The sequence below is a fragment of the Zerene cesonia genome, chromosome 13 (assembly GCF_012273895.1).
Source record: "Zerene cesonia ecotype Mississippi chromosome 13, Zerene_cesonia_1.1, whole genome shotgun sequence".
Lineage (NCBI taxonomy): Eukaryota > Metazoa > Arthropoda > Insecta > Lepidoptera > Pieridae > Zerene > Zerene cesonia.
The window spans coordinates 10,115,316-10,139,034 of record NC_052114.1 but is presented as its reverse complement, the minus strand read 5'-3'; the positions used below and the strand labels follow the sequence as shown (position 1 = coordinate 10,139,034).

At 33.6% G+C, this 23,719-nt stretch overlaps 1 protein-coding gene across 1 annotated transcript in view; it reads left to right on the top strand.

The window, feature by feature from the left end:
* Nucleotides 1-1,422: 1,422 nt before the first annotated feature.
* Nucleotides 1,423-23,719, top strand: part of LOC119831583 (protein vestigial) — a 38,794-nt gene continuing 16,497 nt past the window's right edge. The window contains exons 1-4 of the mRNA XM_038354997.1: nucleotides 1,423-1,596; nucleotides 10,422-10,598; nucleotides 16,819-17,065; nucleotides 18,110-18,271. Of these exons, the coding sequence (XP_038210925.1) occupies nucleotides 10,491-10,598; nucleotides 16,819-17,065; nucleotides 18,110-18,271 (517 nt within the window). The 5' untranslated portion in view covers nucleotides 1,423-1,596; nucleotides 10,422-10,490. The remainder of the gene's footprint in view (nucleotides 1,597-10,421; nucleotides 10,599-16,818; nucleotides 17,066-18,109; nucleotides 18,272-23,719) is intronic.

The window sequence follows — 23,719 nt, the reverse complement described above, 5'->3', positions numbered from 1 at the left end:
AATAATAAATGGTGTGTAGTACCAGCTCGAGTTGTGTGTACCTAAGTGCTCCCTGGCCCTAGGCAGGGTTTCGTGTTACCATATAATTACGTTATTTCGTAGCCTACCTAAGTATACAGATTTTGCGGTCGTATCTTCTACAAATTGCCAAATTTGTACTAATTCGCAAAATCATGGTTTACGTGATGAATGTAGCCTATAATAAAGAATATATTCAAGGATTTATATAAGTACATTTTTTATTTATTAGGCAGTTAGGTATTTCAAGGTCAGGCATTTTTTATTTTTTATTTTAGTAAGATTTTAAATTATTGAAAGTGGAATTCAAGAAATAACTAGAGAATATTGTAAATATCTAAAAAAGTAAACTAAGCATAGGTACATTTAGATACGTATTATAGAAAATACTGTATCTTACGAATTGCAGGAAAATAAAAAAGTGTGCATTTATATGAAACATAAATTTATTTAAATCCGAATTAAACACCACCAAAAAATACCAAAAACAGAACCACCTTAAAATTTTACTAGAACAAATTTAAATGGGTCTACATGGCCGACATTAGCCTTTCAATAAAAAAGAATCATAAAAATCGCTTTACCCAGTTACGAGGGAATAAACATAAAAAATGCAGTCGAATTATAAACCTTATTTTTTTAAAGCAAAAAAAGTGGTCTAAAAATTACAGTTAGGTAGGTATTTTGTTTCTGAACTTATTTTATCTTTAATTTCTAAATCCTAAAGGAATCTTTTCTTTAGGTACCTTTTTATACAAATATACCTAAAGGTAGAAGGTTACATCAGTAGATACCTAGCTAACCTAACTTATTTAAGTTTTATATTTTCAATTCCAACGATTTCTTCTTAGTTCTTTGTAAGAGTTATCTAAATTTTTAAATACCTAGATGTCAATTTTAAAACTTTTCAAAATTGTAGACAATTCGGTAACAGTATTCGGAGACAGATTGAAAAAATAATTAATATAAAGATATGATCTACCAAAGATGACCGAAAAAAGAAAATAAGTAATAATTAGGTACCCATCGGTACCTATCTTTTTGCATTTTACAAATAAATTGAAAGCAAAGTCGCCTAAAAAAGAGATTGTTCAAAATTCAAAAATATAAAAGACAATATACGTTCATAAAACATTATCCACCGTCACAATCGTCTCTCATTGAGGGCAATTCGAAATTTATTACATTTAGACGCAAATGGCCAATTACACCATCCGTCATCAAACGGCGGCAGAGGTCCGATAAACGCGCGACAAAAAGCGCGCGATGTTATCGAAGGGGGGTGCGGGGCGGCGCGGGGTGGCGCGGGGCGGTGCGGGGAGGTGCGCGGCGGGGCGGGACGGGGGCCGGGCCCGCGCGGTGGGCCGGGCCGGCCAATGCGCGCCGCCGTCTCGCCCCGCCGCGCCAGTATCGCGCGGCGCGCCGCCTTGAACGCATTCTTTGCGTGAATGCTCCGTGCTTCGCGAGCCGAACGGCACCGCGCGTGTTACAGTGCCCTCCGACCGTTGACCGCTGACCCCTAGTGCAGTGTAGTGAGTGATACTTGTGTTACTGAGTGAACGTTACACAGATACGAAGGTAATTACACACATGTGAATCGATATTAGCCGCTCGCTCGAGATCCTATCGGCCGTGAATAATAACATGCCGAAAATATAAATCAAGCGCTATCGGATTCTTATCGGAATTTATAAGTTGTATGAACAGGTATCGGTAAGTCTGGTGCTGAGATTTAACGACATTCAAATTTATACTTCTCTAACAAATTGTATACCAACGTAAATAAACTAAAAAGACAGCAGTTGGAATTGTTTTTTATTGATTGGTCTGGGTTTTACCCAGTTCGGCGCCTACTTGAAACTTACGTGTGCTTCAAAGAAAGTGTATTAATATGATTTCGTGTAATTGTTGAAAAACATTGTTGATTTATTTATAGAAATGCAACAAAAAGTTGATTAGGTATATTGCACGTAAATTCCAAATTACATACGTACTGAGTAAGTTGCCAGTGGGATGATAGTAACGGAATACAAAGGTATTGAATCGTTATAATGACCGGTAGGTTACCACAGATATGTAATCCGTAATCAATTTGTTTACATATTTATAATAACGATAAATGCAACTGGCCGCTAGGAGCGGTCGTCACTCAATGTACTTACAGCTGCCAATCTATTTAGTTATCTGTGGTCCAGCTTTGTGTAAATTTAATAAATCTGGCAGTTGAATATATTTATGTAAAAACACAATTAATGTTTTAAAATGAAAGTTTCCGTTATTGTCTATTGCCAGATTTAGGTGGTTATCTATTTAATATTATGTTCTAACATAAACTTTCTACAGAAGCACCTTAATAAAATATATTAAAGGTACAACATTATTCATTTTAATATTATTGTTGGATCTAATTTGAAATACCTACGGTTAAATACAAGCAAACCACTTATTGCAATAATATGATATGACAATTATTATGGTGATATCTTATAAACATATATTTTGCTATTTTGAGCTAAACATCTGTTTTGAAACACATAGGTTAACACTGATTTTGCAGTAGACATGCACGTAGGAACCTACAGTGAGTACAATGTTAGTATATACTTCTGATTTAGTACTTAAAGAAGATTTGATGCGTGAAATTGTCATAAATTAATATGAACAAATAACATAGTAAACACTTGCAAAAAATTAAACATAAGCCAATAGATTGCACTGTTGAATAGTAATAGGCTATTAGTTATCCGATTAACGCGCGAGCAGAGCCGAGGACTTGTAAAGACGAATATCCTGTAATATTCATTTTCCCATATTTATTCTGTGAAAATGACGATAATTGAAAATTTCCAGAAATTTCTGTAAGCTCTAGGACGTGGAAACTGCAACATTTGGCACAGAGTAATTATTTGACGTAAAGGGCACTAATTAAATAAATTATAGAAATTATTTCGAACAAAAAGGGTCAATAACTTCCATAACAGTCTAGTGTTAGATCTGTTTCGAATGACCAAGTGTCGTATCTTGGTATTTTAGGATCTCAATAGTGCCTAGTCTAGCTTTAGGCGTAGTGTGATTATACTATTATAGCTGTTCAATTTATTTATTGTGAAACTAAATATGGCTAACTGTAGACATTTTGTGTGGAATTTTGAGATATCTATTAAGTACATTACTTTTGGATAAAATTGATTACTTTAAGCGAGCACATGACTTAAAATTTATGAGCAATATTATTTTTGGTTATATAAATAGTTTTTTAAATTGATATGCTATAAAATTAATAAATTCAATAAAAAAACTTTAGTTGTTATTATGAGTTAATCCCGTAAAATTATTGCCACTTATTAAACGCTTACGAAATGAGAAGCAAAAAAGGAAAATATATGTACAGTATTTATTTAATTTCAACTACTACCGGTCCGTCTCGGCTGGCCCGTGGTACATAATAGCTTATATCTTACCGCGGCGTCACTCGCAAGTCACGTGGCACCAGGGTGAATAGCCTATGTGCTAATCCAGACTATAATCTATCTCTGTACCAAATTTTATACAGATACGATAAACTGTTTTCGCGCAAAAGAGTTACAAACTTACTTTCGCGTTTATAATTTTAGTACAATGTGTCTCAGTTTAATATGGTTAAAATTAAACGAACACAAAATACAAAAACTCAAAAGTTTCCTCTTTATAATAAAGGTTTAGTTAAAATATTCTGTATTTTACTTACCGTTTTAGCAAGCAACTACCGTAATTGAGATAAACGGATAATCTTTTAATTCTTAAGCAAATCTTATCGCATTATAATAATTACCTGAAATTGGTTTAAAGTATTTAGGTAATTGCTTTGAGCTTGTCAGTAGTGTTTAAGATAGATCTAGCCATTATACAATTAGTTTACCTTTTGAAAATAATAATAACTCAAATGGTTATAGGAAGGAAAGGGAATTTAAGACGAGTTTGATTTACTAAAGACTTTCATTGTTATATTCGTTGAAATTTATAGTATTATAAATTAATTGTTGTTTACACATATTTATCAGAAACTAGCTGCGCTACGCGGTTTCACCCGCGTAAGTCCGTATCCCGAAGGAATATCGGGATAAAAAGTTGCCTATATGTTATTCCACTTGTCCAGCCGTCTACGTACCAAATTTCATTGCAATCGGTTCCGTAGTTTTTGCATGAAAGAGCAACAAACACACACACATCCTTACAAACTTTCGCATTTGTAATGTTAAGTAGGATAAAAAAAATAAGGACAGGTGAGCTTCAATGTTTCCGTTTTAGTAAGTTACCTTCATATCAGTTTAATTTTTCTGTTTTATAGCATTCAAATGCTTTGCTAAAATGTAGAAAACATTTATTATAATAGGTACTTTCCACTAGTAGATAGTATAGGGTTGTGGTTTTTTAGTAAAGTCTACATAAGTGTATTAAGTTAATTAATTATTTTTCGGCTCACAATCTATCGTTGTGGAACCGTTAATTAATGAAAAGTAAATTCGGTATCATCATCATCAGCCCTTATATGTTTCCACTGCTGGGACACAGGCCTCCTATGAGGGTGAATTCGGTATAATATCTGCAATATAACTGTTGTAATCTAACGAACAAAATATGCGTAATTCGATTAACTATTTTTCGACAGTTTGATATGTCGTGTTAGATTAAAATCTTACGGTTTTTTCTTACGGCGACAGATATATCAATCATGGAAACATCCATTCCTTTACTTCGGTTAAAAAATACGAACTTACGCAATGACGTCTAAATACTGATTTTGACTGGTTTTCTTCATGTTAGTATGAACAAATTACCTAAATCAGCTTTTTTTCGATTCTGATTGGTAGAGACAACCGGAATCAGTTGTTATAATAATAATTTAGCAAGAATTCGAGGTCCGATATGAAAAATTCTTTTAGTGTTAGATAGCACATTTATAGAAAAAGGCTATTGGATATAATCACCTTAATATAGCCAATAGGAGCGGAGCAATGCGAGTAAAACCGCGGGGCACACCTAGCTAGTTATGTGTACTATATAGTTAGGTAGGTATATACATATATATTAAGCAAGTATGTTACCCTATTCAGTATTAATTAGCACTTCTATGAATCGAAGTAATAGGAAATAAGTAAGACTGAATGTAGGTATTCTGGTTATGTAGATACATAGCGCAACAAATCATCAGTTACCTATGCTACATTGTTTCTTTTAAAATTATTGTTTTTTTTTATTTCAAGTATAAAAATAGAATCTTACTGGCTCAAAAAAACCGGTTTATATCAATTTTTTTAAGTATATTATGTATTAATACGTTATTTTATATTATAAAATAGTGTATTAAAAATTAAACAACCTATCTGAGTTGGTAAAGAACATAAAACAACCTTACTACTAAGTAAATATAATTAAATTTAAAACGCCACTGACTGTAATAGTAAGGAAACCGCCGAAGTACGTATTGCAATATATTTGCAATTAACATCTTCATTATTTCAACGAGACAATAATTATGTTTATGACTTACAGGAAATAAAATTAAAATAACACAAAACAGATGTGTCCTGTCACTAGAAACATGTTGATATGCGCTTTCAATATTATGTTTACATTAATAATTTCCGTATGTTTTTATATGTCCCTTTATTTGTTTTTCGCTAGTGAACTGCCCGTAGCTTCTCTCGTCTTATGTTGACATCACGGCACTTCTTTCACTATGTATAAAAGTGGTTATTAGTTTTGTTTTGCAAGAAAACAGCAATTCTATACGATACAATAAAAAATCGCTAACGCCATGTTATGACGTCATTGCTGTTAATCCAGGCAAATTCATCAGTAATCACAGTTTATCAATAACGTTTATACTTACGGACGTATTTAAATTGTATGTAATTACATTGTGTATATGTAATGTTATAAGTTTTCTAAGTAAATCGTATGTTCCAAATGTATTAAGGTCATTGACATACACGAGTGACATAAAAATATTTAAATTGGAATTTGACGTTCCTATTAGCTGGATCGCAGTCTTGCCAACTAATTAGTTGTAGAAATTAAGCTTAATAAATTTATTAAGCTTAATTTCTTCACAAATACATTCATGAAATGGTTATTATGCTAGATACCTAAATATATATTAAGTAGGTATTTATGCATATCAAAGTGATTGGATGTAATCTAGCATACCTAATGAAATATCTATTAAAAATTATTAAATATAACGGTAGGTAGGTACTTACAAATATACCTAAACTAATCTAATAAATTAAAAAAAAATCTTACAAATAGTGACCGATGTTACGTATGTGTAAACCATAGAAAGGTGCATTAAAAATTTTATGAAATATCAATTAGGTATGTATTAATGACCTTTGACCCTAGAAGTCGTTACACTAGGTACCTACAACCGACGATTAACTACAGTAAATGCAATGTTTCGGCCGTAGTGCTGGTTAGATTTATTGTGTCACGTTAAACAAATAAATTTAAAAAAATATTTCAACTTATAAAGTTTGCTTTTGTAGCCACCAGGATGAAATAAAAGAAAAATATTATTTTTTATTTTTCTTATGTTTTTTTAGTAGAGCAGATACCTGCTTCGTAATCAGGATAATAAAGACTAATTAATAAAAGACTTATATCTAAGGCAATATCAATTGTTGTTACAAACAGCGGAACTATCTCCTAACAGACTTGAAATATAGTCACCCATTATGTTATTTTTATATATATCCAGTCTATCAAAAACTTAGTTGAATTTTTGTTTTTTAATTTCTAAATACCTACACCTTCTTATATTTTATCAGAAATACTTCCTTAATATTCTTCGGTAACCATTACTGTAAACTGATAGGTGTTGTTACACTTGACATAAGGCCACTGTTTGTTGATAATGTTGTGTATAAGGCCAGTGTCTGTTGGTACCGTGTTGGACATGATGCCATAGACTGGAGGAACCAGTTCGAACAGCTCACATCCAAGTTCAACACAAGCTTATAGAAAACCCTATTTACTGTGACACTTGAATTCCATTTCATACAATTAAATAAAAACATACATATTATTATGTAATGAATACATTTAGAAATTGAAAACTTTTAGCGGATTTTAAACGCGATTTATTCATTATATTATTAATCCAACGTTTCGAACACTTTACAGCGAGCGTGGTCACGGGGATTAATGGAAATGAATACATATTAACTATTGAAATTGTAGGTAAATCGTGCAAAAAAAAAAAACTATGTTTAATTGTATTTTCACCTTATGTACCTACTCGTATGTAGAACTAGTTCTAAACCGTAGCGTTACTCGCGTGGTACCCCGATAAAAAGTGGCCTGTATGCAAATTACTCTGAATTAAAATGTGAATGTAATCTATCTGTACCAAATTTCAAGGAGATACGATAAGTTGTTTTCGCGTGAAAGAGTTTCAAAATTACGCTTTTACGATATTAGTAGGATTGCTAAAGTCCGAAGTCTAGTCTCATGAAATAGTCTCTTTTATGATTGCGTTTTTTAATCTTCAGTCTATAAAATAAGCGTTTTTAATAAATAAACGCATATATCATATATCATCTTAAAAGTTTACTGTTATAAAAGATAAAAAGATATATTGGTAAATGTGCATATAATGTATGCACATAATATACCTAACTGATGGCCAGTTAGGTAATTATGATGCAGCGATGGTGCACAGTTTGATTTTAATAAGCCCTCATGTAAGAGTGATTATGACAACAGTCCTGTGTATTATCTAATGAAAAAGTAAATAAGTATAATTTGATTTTTATGTCTTAGTAGTTACACAAGTTCATGTGAAAATGCGTACTTAAATTAAATAACGCACCAGTATAAATTTTAGTGTTTTTACAAAAAAGTTTTCATAATACGGACGGGCAAATATTTTGGGGCTGATTTGAAACATAAGTTGTTACAGGTGAATCAGAGAAAGAATAATTTATATACATAGGCAGTGAACTACATAAATAATCACCTTTTTACTAACCTAATCAGAATTCCACCCGAAACAAGCACAGCCAAATCAGGTGTTTACATCAGGATCTAAACCATTAACTGCTTTTTTGCCTTCTAACTCGACTGACGACTTGTTTAATGTTTATTCCTCAATGAAAGTAAAATTCTTATGCTATAAGTGTCTGAAGAAAAGTGCATCGTCCACCATTTTGTTCCGAAAAATGCCAAATGGACACGCTATATGAATCAGAAAGACAGGTATCAAATTATTCTCTTATGTACATAGACATCAATTGTTTTTTTTTTTTTTTTTTTATTTCATAGCGGGCAACTGAGCTGGTGGTTCGCCTGATGGTAAACGATCACCACCGCCCATGAACATTTGCAAAGGTAGGTCCTCTGCGAATGCGCTGCCCGCTTTTTTGGGGTAAGGGAAAAGGAATGGATTAACGACTGGAAAGAAGGAATGGACTGGGACGGGTGAGGAAAAGGAAATAGGCCTCCGGTTTTGTTTTGTTTCAAAATTGTTTCATAAAAATGATTTATCCCAATTAAGAATACTGTTAGACTGTACAACAAAAAGAAATACACGCGAATATGTTACTAAGTTGTAGAAATATACCACATTATCGAAAATTTTGTCTCTGATAAACAAGGTACTACCCCATTAAACAATTAAACACCGATCAAATTGAACTGTTTAGTAAACAATAAAAATATTTCGTTATTAAGTCATATAGTATTTAAACAGTTTAATGGTTTTTATTATATGCAGGTAAATGTGACAGTTAAGACGCGTTTTTTAGACAGACAGATAAATATATCTGTGAAAGTATTCGATTAAATAATTGTTATATTAAGTGTTAGAGGTGGTTCTTCATATAATTTATATATAAACCTTCAAGCAAATAAGTAATACGTGACATAAATTACCAAATGATGACTAAAAAATCATTGGTTTTCGAAGATTAGTCTTATAAAACGTTAAGTGCATAATATCTCACGATTCCGATTATTTCGGTGGCACAAAATTTAGTGTCTACCATACTATAAGTACGTAGTAAAATTTAACGACCCAAAAACACCCATGTTCTTCAGACCATAAATACCGCTATAAAGATGTATATATTCCCAAAATAAATATCAAGCGTAAATGTATATATAGGTATGTCTGTGGTGGCTCCCGTTTGGAATTTAAGTCCTTGATCGAGCGTTTAAGACGAAATGGATAAAATGATCAATTATTTTTAACAACCTTCAAATTGTTTTGAAGGCGGTTTAGATTTTATTTTGTTTAAACTAACATCTAAATCCTTTCCGCTCCTTTTCTTTATTCCTTTAATCAATTCTTTCCTTATCCCTTTTCCATTGAAGTTGCCAATCCGTTTTCTGTAGGTAGCATAAGGCTTTTGTAAATGTTCACGGTTGGTGCTGGTCGCTACCATCAGAACCTCCAGCTCCTTTGCCAAATCTTAGCTACACAAAAAAGGTAAATTTCAACTCATTCGAATATAGGAAATTTAATACATCTATACATATCGTCAATAAGATAATAGTGTAGTTGACACGGTTTTCAACGCAGTTAATGAGCGGCGCACACAATCTCGTATAACAAAACATCGACATGATGACTTAAATGATTAAATTCCAGCCCACTAACTTCAAATAATTGCATATAATTACCTCCTCTGTTTCTCTTATTGAGGCTGGATACCTATTTAGTATATCTGTATATATACTTAGCATACATGTATGCTTAGGACGTTAAATCAATTGATGGCATTTTTATTTATTTATCACAAGTCTGTTCAAATAAAGCATCCTGTATTTTCCCATACTACATAAATATCTCCTTTATCTAATATTCAGTTTATACAAAATATTAATCCTAACAGAAAAACACATGTGATATACCAACATGTTCAATATATTTAATACAAATATGATTATTAATTAATTATGTAAAAATTTACAATTGTACGCCACATGGCAGATTACAGTAGAACTTTATATAATGTAATACCCTCCTTATAACCTGTGAATCACAATAAATCATTTTGAATTGAATTGAATTGAATTCATTTTTTAGTATAATATATACCGTTGGGTATATCTTAATAATAGCGGAGTTATATACCTAGTCAAAGCCGTGGTATTTCAATTTACTTATATAACATTGTTCGTTAGTACCGAGATAGTGATACCGAGTACCGAGATAGAGATAGATAGCGTCAATTTGTCCATCGAATTTACATTCAATTTACCTCTCCACTTTTGAGGCCATTATAATTTTAACATGTATTATTCAGCATAAATGTTTACAGCGTGTCTCCTATCCTTACAGTCAGGCTTACAAATGAACTGCCTCTAAAACAGCGTTATTACTATCATACTAATGCAGTACTGTTGTCTGTTGCCCACAGCGTGTCCAGGGGTGGGTGTGCGCGGGGTAGGCGGGCTGCGGGGGGCATGGGGCGCTCGCGGCGGCCGGGATGGCGGTGAGCTGCCCAGAGGTGATGTACGGAGCCTACTACCCCTATCTGTACGGCCGCGGCGCCGCTAGATCGTTCCACCACGCGCCGCACTTTCAGTACGATCGGGTGAGTTGCATCTTATGTTCTCTCTATGTCTTAGATACTATCCTATATCCGATTATATTTTCTGTCCCAGTATTAGCTGTATCTCATACCCAATGACGGTAAAAACTCTCATTCCTACTTAATATTATAGACTCTCACATACGTGTCTGACTCTTCACACCTAAATCACTTGATCGATTTTGATGAAATTTTGTACAACGATATTAGATCCGAGAAAGTATATCGGATGGTTTTTATCTCAGACATCCCGTGGTAACCGAAACAAAACGGGGGAAATCTCCGGTAGAAACCGTCTTTTGTTTCCATTGGCGGGCGAAAAAATTGTCAATATCATAAAATGAGTAAATGTGTTTTGAAGTATGAAAATAAACCATTGTCTAATTGACGAGCTCTTAATTAAATATTAACTGCAAAAGCAATAGGAAACAAGATAAATGAAATAAAAATCATACGATTTGAAAATGTGCGCATTTTACTTAATTCCGTTGTCGTTATCATACGTAAATTAATGAACATTGAAGATACTTCTTAACTACTTATCACATACGTGGATGTATCGTTACAAATGTAAATAAGTAACACCTAAAAACATCTCAATCGATAACAGTTTTATTAACATTGAACCGAATTCCGTACATAGCGTTAATTACAAAGTGTTATATCGTGTTTAGTTGAAACAATTAAGAAATGTACACCTTAAAACACGCGAATTCCGAGCCCGTGATATACGCTGATCGTGTGAAACTATGTATTGATAACTTGCCGTTCGAGACAAAACGTTAAATAGTACTTACATGTAAACGCGCAAAGAATTCGTCAATTTACATAATAATTTGCATTTGTGATACATCACTGCTGCGTGTGCGCGAACCGTATGCTTAAATAGAGTATTCTATACAATGTATGTTGAAACCTAATTAAATTACGGAGATTGAGGTGAGCGATAATGTTTGAATTTTTATCTAGATTAGAATAAGATAAATGATATGAATGTGAAGTGTATTTATTTTATTCATTATTAACTATTAAGGAAGGGTCTAGTGGTTGTGTGCTAGTGACAAAATGGTATTAATTAAATGTTAACCTGTTAAAGAAGATTAAAATAATGACGTTGATGAGTTTTAGTACCTATTGCGGTAGATAATTCCAGAGGTTTAAATCATAGATTTAATTTTGCTATATTAAAAATAAGTCTATGAAAACACAATTAGGTATAGATATCTTGGAAATTATTTAAGTTTAACCGAAAGTTGAACATTTCAATAGAAAAACTTGGTACAGTGGTTAACGCGTGAGCGTAGAACCGAGGGGTCCTTGGTTCAATTCCCGGTGGGGACGCACAAAAAAAATGTCTCGGTCTGGCAGGACACAGAAGGTTAATCACCTACTTGTCCGTAAAGAAAATCGATCAGTGAAACAGATGTACATAATCTGCCCCATATCCCAGTTGGGGACACGGGACTTCACTTTATTTACTGTCCAGCACAGAAAATTGAATGTCTTTTAAAACCTTCACTATCGACGTTAAGGTTAATACTCGAATTTTATCATTCTACCAAATAACTACAAGAAAGTGAAAACTAGGTGAGCGGGGTCACACCTTTCTGACTATAAAGATAACAGCTCATTAACTGTGATACTTGATACCGAGATCTTGCGATAACTGGCCAGCTGCTGATGATAGTAAATATGTATTAGAGTTTTATTGCTCTAATAACCAACTAACTATGGGTTTGCCGACGTTTTTACATAATCTAAGATCTTAAGAAGTAATATTTGAAATCATATTACGCAAATAAATATATCTCGATAACTACGTATGTAAAAATTAATCTCTATTTCGCTTGGTCACATGTTACTACATCACATAAGACCTGCGGGACCGATTTTGCTAATTGTCTTTTATTGCTTTTAAAAATGATTATAAAACAAAAACTTAAAATTTTTACCATATATTTTTTATAACTTCTTCTTATATATAAAGTTCCCGTGTCACAATTTTAGTTAGCATTCAAAACCTCCGAAACGGCTAGACCGATTCTTATGATTATTTTATGTGCATATCGGGTATATCTGAGAATCGGCCAACATCTATTTTTCATACCTCTAAATGATAAGAGTGAGGCAGAACAGCGTTTGCCGGGTCAGCTAGTGTATATAGAGTCAATATATTATCTTCACACGAAGATAGGACAACGGATGCTGGGTCAGCTGGTTATTTAGAAGGAAAACCATTGTACCCTTGTCGTTGTGAAATAATACAACGACAAGGGTATCGAGTACAGTCAAATAATTTCAAATGCATTTTCATAACTTCTTCTTAATTGATATCTATCAAGTGATTATATAAACATAGCATTAAAATTAACATTTTGACATTAATTATACAATTAATAATAACAATAAATTAAGTCTAAAATACGTGTGTTTATATAAAAATGCAGGTTAATGCGTAACTTGATCTTGGCGCCAACGAGTGGCGTCGATTAATGGAGATATGTCTTATATTATGTGATATCACAAACTGTTACTTTAACGTGCCTCTACTTATTTTCGCGAATAAAAGTATGATTGACCAAATTTATAATGTTAATAAATTTGATACAAAAATTAAATTTCATTAATTATTTTTAACCTATACCATACCAATATTAGAAAGAGGTAAAGTTAGTGAATTTGTGAGTTTATGACGTTGTAGTGGATAATCTCTGGAACTACTGAACCTTATTATGTATCTGTTAAATTGTACAATTATTTAATAATAGCACGACATGAATTAATCATGTTTAAATAATACATAGCGGCATTGCATCTACAATTATATGGAATCGTTGATGTTATTCAGAGCGGTATGGTTCTCTTGAGAAATCGAAGAAGTTGTAAACTTGTCACTATTTATTAATATTTTATGAAGATGACGGTCCTTGGATTTAGGGTTGTCAAATAATTGAATTACATAATTTTTTTTTAATGTTGCTTTACCGTACCGTTTGGTAGAATACTGTCAGTGTTTATGAAAAAATTAGAAAAATATGTGAGTAAACAAACCTGAATGTGTGAAATATAATGGGTATTGGATGTAGGTATATTCAAAAATACAGACAACCCTAACAATTATTTTATAAGTTCAACAACATGTTATAACTCCAAAAGAGCCCAACACTCATAGCAGACCTCTTTCCATGCAGTGAGGCAAAATAAACTGGCGGTGTTTCTTATTACAAGTAATTAATAAAAAAATAATAAAAATAAATAATTACTAGTAAACCTACATTAACTACATAAGTTTAAATTATCAAGCTAAATCTTCCCACCGTCCCGCGAACATTCTATCAGATTTTATCGGCAAGTGGCAACCCTAAAATCCCAAGACAGCAATCAAGCGACACTAGAATGTGTATCGACTATCGATGTGATTGAGGAAATCGTGAGCTTTTTGTTGCATTTGCTGTTACGCAACCGTTTCTTGACAATGTTATACAAAGTGGTTGCGACGGATTCATATCACATAGGAAAAAAATTAAAAAATATATTTAGGCTCACCTCATTTACAACAAACAAAGAATCTATATCTACTGCTGTATATTAGAACACATTTTTACTTTGTTTACTAAAAATGTGTTCTAATATACAGCAGTACAGTTTCTTTGTTTGTTTGAATGCGCTAATCTCAGAAACTAAGCACTGGACCGATTTCAATAATTCTTACACAGATGCTAAAGGCTGCACATGTACCGCGGGCGAACCCGGGACGGACCGCTAATATATTATAATGCTTACGAACTAGTCACTGTAGCAAAATGGTATATTCAAATAAACCAACATAACAATAATGTTGCTTTTAAAAAGCACCGTACGTTGGTACTAGTTTTAATATAATGTATATTAAACATAAGTCGTGGGAATTCAATCTGACAGTATGCGTATTTATTATTTTTTTCTTACTAAGAGGTGATTATGCGTAATTTATATGTGCGTTTGTAATTTTTTTCCAAGATAAATTAATAACTGCATAAAAACAAGTCCATAAAAACATTGCCTTAAATGTGTTTAAGTAGTTATAATTTAAACTGGTCGGTGCGCGTGATATTGTTTGCATTTAACTGGAGTATTGCTCAAGATTAAATCTCGAAACGAAACATTTAAGTCATCTTTATATAAATTTCACTTTTAAGATAAATTGCTAGAACATAAGTATTTATTACTTAAAAAGAATATAAAAATTTATTAACTCGAAGTAACTTCGATATCCTTAGTGGATAATGCTTTCAGAAGTGATAGATATCTAGCTTTCCTAAATCTTTGATAATACCTTCCTAAATCATTTTTTTATGGTATAGGCTAGCAATGAGCAGCCGTGTCGCCTGGTGTAAAACGAACCATGCCGCCCATAAGCACTCACTCCGCATGGAAGTAACTGTGTTGCTATCCTCAAATCTGGGCAATACATTTTAAAGTCTTACTCAAACATTTATTTATTCAATTAGACTTCTTATAGAAACACTTTTGAATCGTCATAACACAGTTTTAACATAGACCACGGAAAGCAGTTTCTACAATGCCGGCAAGAAAACTTTGTAGTGTTTCTTTTCCAATTATGTCAATATAAAATTTTAACACATAGGTTATATGTATACATTAAATAGACAGGGAACAAAATTTCGCAGCCACATCGTAAAATGGTACCAAATTACCTACTAAGACTTAAGATATAGATGTAGCCTGTTACAAACTGCGATAGTTGAACGGAATGTTTTAGAGAAAATGTGTTTCTTTGCCACTATTACACCAAATAATAAAAAAATAACGAGTGATCATTTTTTCTGATATGCGATATATATATTATAATTTTATCAGTATGTACCTGATTTCTTTTTCTGCCATAATCAATTATTAATTCAATTAATTGTCTTTTTATGTGGAATTATTAAAACACACTATTTCACCGCGAGAAACGAATACCCAGCGTACAGTACACCTTAAATAACCTTTATATTGAGAAGCATCAACGAACAAAAAGAACACGACAATATTTTAATTTACTAATTGAATTAGTAAGTACTCACATTATCAGATGATTAGCGCAGTTCTCAGGTTTATTCCAGTCATTGTTGTTTTTTGCAGCCAACCCACTGCATTTACTCTCATTGAATAATTAATATTACAACGAAATTGCAAATTGGAACGTGATTAAAAACTGCCTTCCAATAAATAGTATTGTAATTTATAAATAAGAAAAATCGTGTTTGTTTTCTTGCTCAATTGTTTATGGGCTAATGAAAGCGATATTAATTAATTTACAAAAGCAATAACAAGCGATGTAGGTCACACTACAATAAATAAATAATGCAATGTAAATAAGATGTTTTAATGGAATTGCGAAGAATGGGTTAATTTTAATAATGACAAATTAATACATAGATGGGGATTAATGTAGTAAATATGTAGATATGCCGGAAACAACTTATTGTTGTTTTATAATAATATACTTATATATAGGTATCAAACAATATCCTGTTGAGGAAGTTTCTAATTCTCTTACTTCGATTAAAAAATTACTTCGTAGTGTGGTAATGAAAATATGTGAAGATACCTAGAATAATTTAGATTTTGTTTTGCCAAAAGTCCAGTAGATTGTAAAAACATATGTTTGTTACATAATGTATGGTGTACCCTATGCAGTGTCGTAGTTGCAGACATGATGACAGGATAGCATGAGTGTATACTTATCTATACAGGAGTTTATCTAAATTTAAAAATAGTAGGATTTGTTACTTTTGCATTGTTCCAAAACTCTCCTAAGTTCCACGCTCACGCAAACGAAGTCGCGGGCATGAGCTAGTGAAAAATAAGATGATTTATAACCTCAATAACCAATACTGAACATTAAATACATAAATAAAAGTCGCCTTGAACGATGAAATCTTAAAAATGAAAAAATGTTTTATTTTTCTTAAGATATATTATATAAAATAACGATTGCATCTGTTATGCCGACCGCCTCCTTTGTATAGATGGTAACGCGTGAGTGTAGAACCGAGTAGTCCTGGTTTCGATTCCCTGTGGGGAAAAGTCTCAGTCTGACAGGACACAGAAGGCTGATCACCATGTCCACAAAGAAACTCGATCAGTGAAACAGATGTACATAATCTGTCCCATACCCCACTATTGGACACGGGACTGCACTATAAAACTCTACTGAAACCATTATCATCTCCAGTTGAACGTACAAAGCGCGAGCAATGCCGACTACAGCGCGGTGGGCGGCGCGGCGCTCAGCTCCGGCTCGGCGTCCTCCGGCGCGCAGTCGCCCAGCTCCCCGCCCCATGCGCACGGGATCCCGCATCATGCGCACGGTATACCGCACCATGCGCACGCGCACGCGCACACGCACGCGCCGCACCACTCGCCCAGGTTGCGCACTAAGGAGGAGGACCTGTCGGCGCATGGACGCACCAGTGCTGACGGTAGGTGGTGCTTGATCGATACTGTTCTGCTTACTATAGTATGTCCTAACAGCTTTTTAATTGATGGGAGACAGTGTTAACTCAACTCGGTTGGTTTTCATAAAACATTTGATGTTATGTCTGGTTCTTAGTTATGTCAACAACATTTTGCTTCTGTCCTTATTAATATTATAAATGCGAACGTGTGTTTGCTTATCTGCACGTCACTCGCAACGGAGCGATAGTCATTTATATATTAATTTATTTATTGAATAGAGCAGAATAGCAATATCATTACGATGTTGTTTGTTGATAGTACATTCCCATAAGAAGTTCCATAATGTATTATAGTGTGTATTGTTTAAATAGATTATAATAGGTTACATCGTAATTCACTCATATATATATCGTAGAAAACACCATACAAAATGTCAAGTACTCTGTAACGATGGTTTTTAAATAATTTTATGTCTTTATTACATAAACATTGCTATATTATCATGTTAATAAAATGTATTTTATTTTTAATTTTACATATAGCATGATGTGTCATGCTTGTTAAGGTACACACGTGATAGATAGTCTGGTGTGTGTATAAACAAAAAAGTAGAATAAATTTGATTACTGAAGAGATTCTTCGCTAGTCCAGCGGTTGTTTTTCATCCGTTATTTTTATCCGTTCACATAATTTTCCTTTGATGAGCTGATTAAGCTGGTTGGCAGCGACATATCTATAAAGATTTATCATCGTTGTTCTAAGTTTACATTCCCATTAATTTAAGCATAGTCAGCAAAATCAGTGCTGCAACCGTATTGCAGCGTATGCTGAGTGACTGTCTGGTTTGGTTCCACTTATTATTTACTTTTGTCGTTTTAAATTCAGTTAGATTTCTGGTTATATTCATTTTGGCTTATCTGTCAGTCAACAAAGCAAATAATGTATGAAATTAGAGTCAAGTGGTAGGCTATAAGTGTCTTTGTCAGCTACTACAGAATATGGTGAAAATCTTGTCCGCGACGACCTTCCTAAATATGTATAGATTTTAAAGAAAGGCGTGTATCCAGGTGGCGGGTCGTCAGAGTCGGAAGGGGAGTGCGGCGCGGGCGGGCGGGCGCGCGCGCAGTACGTCAGCGCGAACTGCGTCGTGTTCACGCACTACTCGGGCGACGTGGCCGCCGTCGTGGACGAGCACTTCGCTAGGGCGCTGTCTATTGACAAGCCTAAAGGTGAGCTTTCGTCTTGTTACAGGTATGAAGGCAGCAATAGATAAGGCTAGAACTGATAACTTGAAAGTGGAGAGGACTCGGGGCTGGTTGTCATCATCAACTATGAAGATAGCGTCTTAAAATACTGTTTTCATGGACATCCAAGCTCTTTGTCCGAATAATAATTTTAATGCGTATAGAGGATTAAACTATTTTCGCCTTAAAACGCCATAAACTACTACTAACCCTACCAAATAACTGTATAATATAATATGAACTGTCAAATTACTATGGTTACAATGACAATCTAAACTTAGCGATTGAAGTGATGTGTGTTATAAGAAAATCAATGCAATAATATCATAGCAATATCTTAGTAAAAACTATACAATTCGTGGTATATGAAGAAGGGAGAATCGCGCGAACCGATTGATCGAGTTATGTTTATTACATGAGCGTGTATTGTAACAGTTTTTACGGCGCGCTTCTGCGTAATGCGATGAAAACTGACACCTGCATGTACCTGTAATGTGATCACGCGTCACGATTGGATATTTCTTTTTGCTGTGACGTTGGTAGGCTGAGGCTGGTAGCAATTAGCCGCTAATCGGGTGCTCAGAAAGACCGGGAGACAGAATTAGACGGGACACAGATTTTTATGAAGAATTTTTTGAATTATATGCGAAATGTTTAGTAGCCGGAGCTTGTTGCAATTAGCCGCTAATTGGGCATTAAAGAACCACTTGAAGAATTAAGGGAAAATAGAAGAGAGGGTCACCGGATCTTTCAAGAACTTTTGGAGCAATATGCTAAATGTTTCTTTTGCGATGGAGACGTTGGTTGGTGAAATAGGTTCCTAACGCGATGCTATTGTACCATTAGGATAACCATAAGAACGATGGGAATATATGATGAAAGTCACACACAGTCAGTCAGTTAAGTTTTATCCAAAATATGTTCAAGTCATTGTCACTATGATTGTTTGATATCTATTGTGGAGAGGATGGTATGCTTGATATAGTAAAAGTGTAGCATAATACCCTTTGACCGACCGGCTCATACCGACTGGGGCAGAATTGTATTACTAATTAGTACACATAGATTATATGTATTTTCTAAAAGTCTAGTATAATTGCCTAGATCGCGAATTCAAAATGTCTGGATAGCAGAATTAGGCTTTTTAAAGAGACATCATTCTCGTACATATTGTACATACAACTTATACTATCCTACCTAGATACGGATCAAAACAGATCAACCATTAATTTAGAGTTTAGACAGAACAAAATTGTCAACATGTTTAAAAGTATTTAGTAAAAAGTTGTTATATTGACGCTACAAAGATCAATTTTATTTATTTCTATAGATAGGTGCTCGATAACCGGTCGATTTGCAAACATCTTGTTAAAGCGGCGATGCGGCGTCCACGCTGATCATTAATTGGTGAATCCTGCATATCAAGATCCATCTCAAATAACGAATGCATTCGCTTTACATTGCTGTTTATGTTAGCTGTTTGAAATCTAGTGCCATCGCTGGTCTATATATATCCAGCAATGAATTTCGTGAGCTGGAAAATGCCGTGTATATTTCTCTATAGTACAGAGGTTTAAAGCATTTCATACATAAATTATTGTTAGTACTTGCATTGCGCTTACTCTCGCGAGTGATGTACTGCTACTGAATCACATTAAAAGCAATTGAATATTTATTTCTATGGCACATGAATTTGTAAAAAGTTAGAAAAGGAAAGGAAAGCAAAAGATAGCGATACTCTTGCGACTCAATAGCAACAAGAGAGTGTATAATATACTTAATGTGTATGTATGTCTAACATATAAAAAAATGCGTTAAAATTGTTACGATATCGTCTATAATCTAACCTGTACCTACCAGGGTCGCAGCCGGGGCGAGGAGATAATCTGTAAAATAAATATAACGAACAGATCTTATACCTAGTGGATAATGTCAGGTTGCGCAATGCAGATTAATTAGAGCAGCATTTATAATCATCCGTATATGGAAGTGCTGCAAAAACAATAAATTAGAAACGGCGAACGCAATTAACAATAAATACGGTGATTTTAAGATAACGTAAGCTTCTGCTGGGATATTTACTTCGTTATTATTTAATAAGTTATTCATGTTTAAGAACGTTCCCACTAGGAATACAGACATCCTCCATCTTTTGATGCCTCGTAACCTATTTAAAATACCGCATCTCATTCACATTCGAGCATATAGCGAAGAGAGTATTAAACATATTTTACCGTATTTTCCTCGGCATCGCAAGCGGCATCTTTCGTTCTTTCTTTCTTTACATGCGTGATACAGCAAAAGTATTTTGACCATAAAACTAAATAAACATAAATTACAAATGTGTTTTTTTGCTAACCTCACTGCTATTAACCTATTACCAAGTAAGGTCAGCAACAAAAGAAGTGGCAGTTGAAATCACTCGCATATACGCTATCCATACATATTTATAAGATTGTACACAGTCAATTATTAGTGTGAAAATCAATGGACCAAACAATACCTCTGATTGCTCTATATTTATAGATGTGCAAATTGTTTTACAACGCGTCATAGATTAGCCCTATGATCGATTTAACTTCGTGCTCTAGGTTTGCTGACAGAATATAGAATCCTACTAATATCATAAATGCGAAAGTTTGTAAGGATGTATGTGTGTGTTTGTTACTCTTTCACGCAAACACTGCTTAACCGATTGCAATGAAATTTGGTACGTAGACAGCTGGACAACTGGAATAACATATAGGCAACTTTTATCCCGATATTCCTACGGCATACGGACTTACGCGGGTGAAACCGCGGGGCGCATCTAGTATAGAGTAAATTTACCAAAAATTGGTATAGGTATCTCGTAGCATGCACATAGAATGTTGTTCAATTTGAAATTTTTAAAAAATCCAATTTTAAATTAAATTTTTATCTAGTTTGTAAAGTTATTATTCATCATTGGATAAGATAGCAAGGGATTGACTCCTATCTTTTTACTGAAATTCCTAGAAAAATAATAAAAAAATAAATTCATACTGGACATGTGGATTTTAAATATTCTGAAAATACTTGGAGATTAAGATATATCAAATTAGACATGGGAATTTGTTATAAAAAACATTTTATTTAAAAGTATTTATTGTTTAAATTGATCTCGTTATAATTATAGTTATAATTGAAACCAGTATTACTGAAACTTTTCTGTGAATATAAATCTTTCGTTAAGGAAAATTGTAATTAAAAATTAATATTTTAAATACGATAATTATTAATTACATAAGTAATGTTTACGTCGCAACGACGAACGGTTTTGAGCTGTATTCGCGTGCAAAAAACAAACCCTTTGTACTTTTAATATCAAGTGATTATAGTCTTTATTTGTTAATTATTTTAAGCTTAAAATACTTTCTCATTACCGCAAAAACCTTGTTATCCCTCCACAATTATTCAATTAACAGTAAACGTTCAGTTCTAACTTCGATTGTTTTCTGTAATTTGATTAATAACGAATAATTTAGTTCATTATGATCACGAAATATATAATTAAAAGTTATGTTAGAATTTTTTACTTATGTTTGAATAGGTACGTTTTTAATACGCTTTTATTACTTTTATGACTTGATTGTGATAACCCAATTTATTGATTGGTGACAATACAATAATTTCGTTACTTTATCTTATTATCCTAATATGATCGCCATGATTTTTAGAAAGCTGTGTTAGCACCAGCATACCTTTAATTAATTTTTTATCTTTTTGATTGAGAGATTATTCCCTCCACCAGAGTATATTTTAAAAACAAAATATATATTAATACAAACTTCTATATAAGAGTAATTCCATATACAAATTTCATAACGACTTTTCTAAATCAGTACAGAGCGTTATTCCAATTTGCTTGCGTGTTTAAATAAAAAATGCCCTCCATATATCAGTCTACTACCACGGAAGGAAATTCCCAGCGCCACTTGTTATTCCGAATGCTTATTGCGGTTTTATCGTACCCCAAATAATAAATCGCCCGTCAATCTATCGAAGTATTTAATTAAACGTGAAGTAAGCGATTTCGTCCATTGATCTAAGCCACTAGAAGTCGCACACGGCGATCGTATAAAAAGCCGTTGCTATGCCATAACTTGCAACGCTCAGGTCTTAGTTTGTTCAATGTAACGTTGGTATTTGCTTCTTCTAACTGCTAACTAGTTGGCTATTTGAAATCAACTTTTATATAATAACTGTAACTATGGGAATAGATATAAAAAATCTATCTGCTTTATGTGTATTTTCTGCTTTACTGATGACATTACGATGGATTGTTTTCAATATATTTTAAATTTATATACTTGTAATAGTTTGTTGCAATAATATTAGCTATATTCAGATATAATTACTGATAAATGGTATGCAAATAACAGTTTAAATCAATTAATATAGCATATTAACTCCAGTTCATTGACTATTGGTTACGCATACGTGCGTATAAAACGACCATGATTTCTATACGAAAGTTTTGCTGACTCAATGACAGCGTTTCGTTTTCGAAAGACTGAATAATTTGTCATTATAAACTGTATCTTTTATAAATGACGTGTAAAGACATTTGTTTTCCCAAAAACATTAAATAATTGACGATGTAAGTGATATCTAGGCGATTTAAATCCTCGTCAGGGTCCCTAGTGTGGACTTAGGGAGGTGTTTTTTGTGGGGCGTGGCTGGTCTAATCCAATTTGGGGTTGGTACGAGTTATGGTTGGAGCTTTTTGTTTATTATTTATCGAGCTTTTTGTTAATAGTGTAAAGAGCTTATAGTCAACCAGGGGTTAGAAGCGGTAGTTGTTAAAACCCGTCTATAAAAACTTATACAAATAGGGAAGTTGTATAATTATGTTTACTATAGTTTGAAGGCATTGAACTTTTGATTACGATGATTGTTTTTCAGCACTTATAGTCTATTTTTTAAATAATCTTTTACTATAGACTAAAGAATCCTTAATGTTTTGAACTTGGTATTACCTTTTTAGATTAATTTACAGTTTAAAGGCTCCTTTAATATAGCAATTATATGATTTCTCTTAACCATAGTTTATCCAAAAATCCATTTAACAGCGCCACAGTAACAGTAACGAATTGTTCTCAGTATAAAAATGTATTTGAATCCAGCGAACGTTTTGAAACGGGCACGCCGTGTGAATCATTACGTATGTGGAGGCCGGTAAAGTCCTGTTCCCATTTCCGAGTATCGATCGCACCTGGCCCGCCACGCTTGTTCTTCTGACCGTACCAACCCGTTTCCCTCCCCCTCCGATACTGCGAACCGTCCGCAAAAACACTCACTTCGCGGAATAGCTTCAACGCAACCAACAACCCACTAGATAAATCAGTCTGCCTTAATTAAACTTCGCTTTAATTGCGGGAATAGAGCGCTCCACGGTACCCGCTCCCTCCC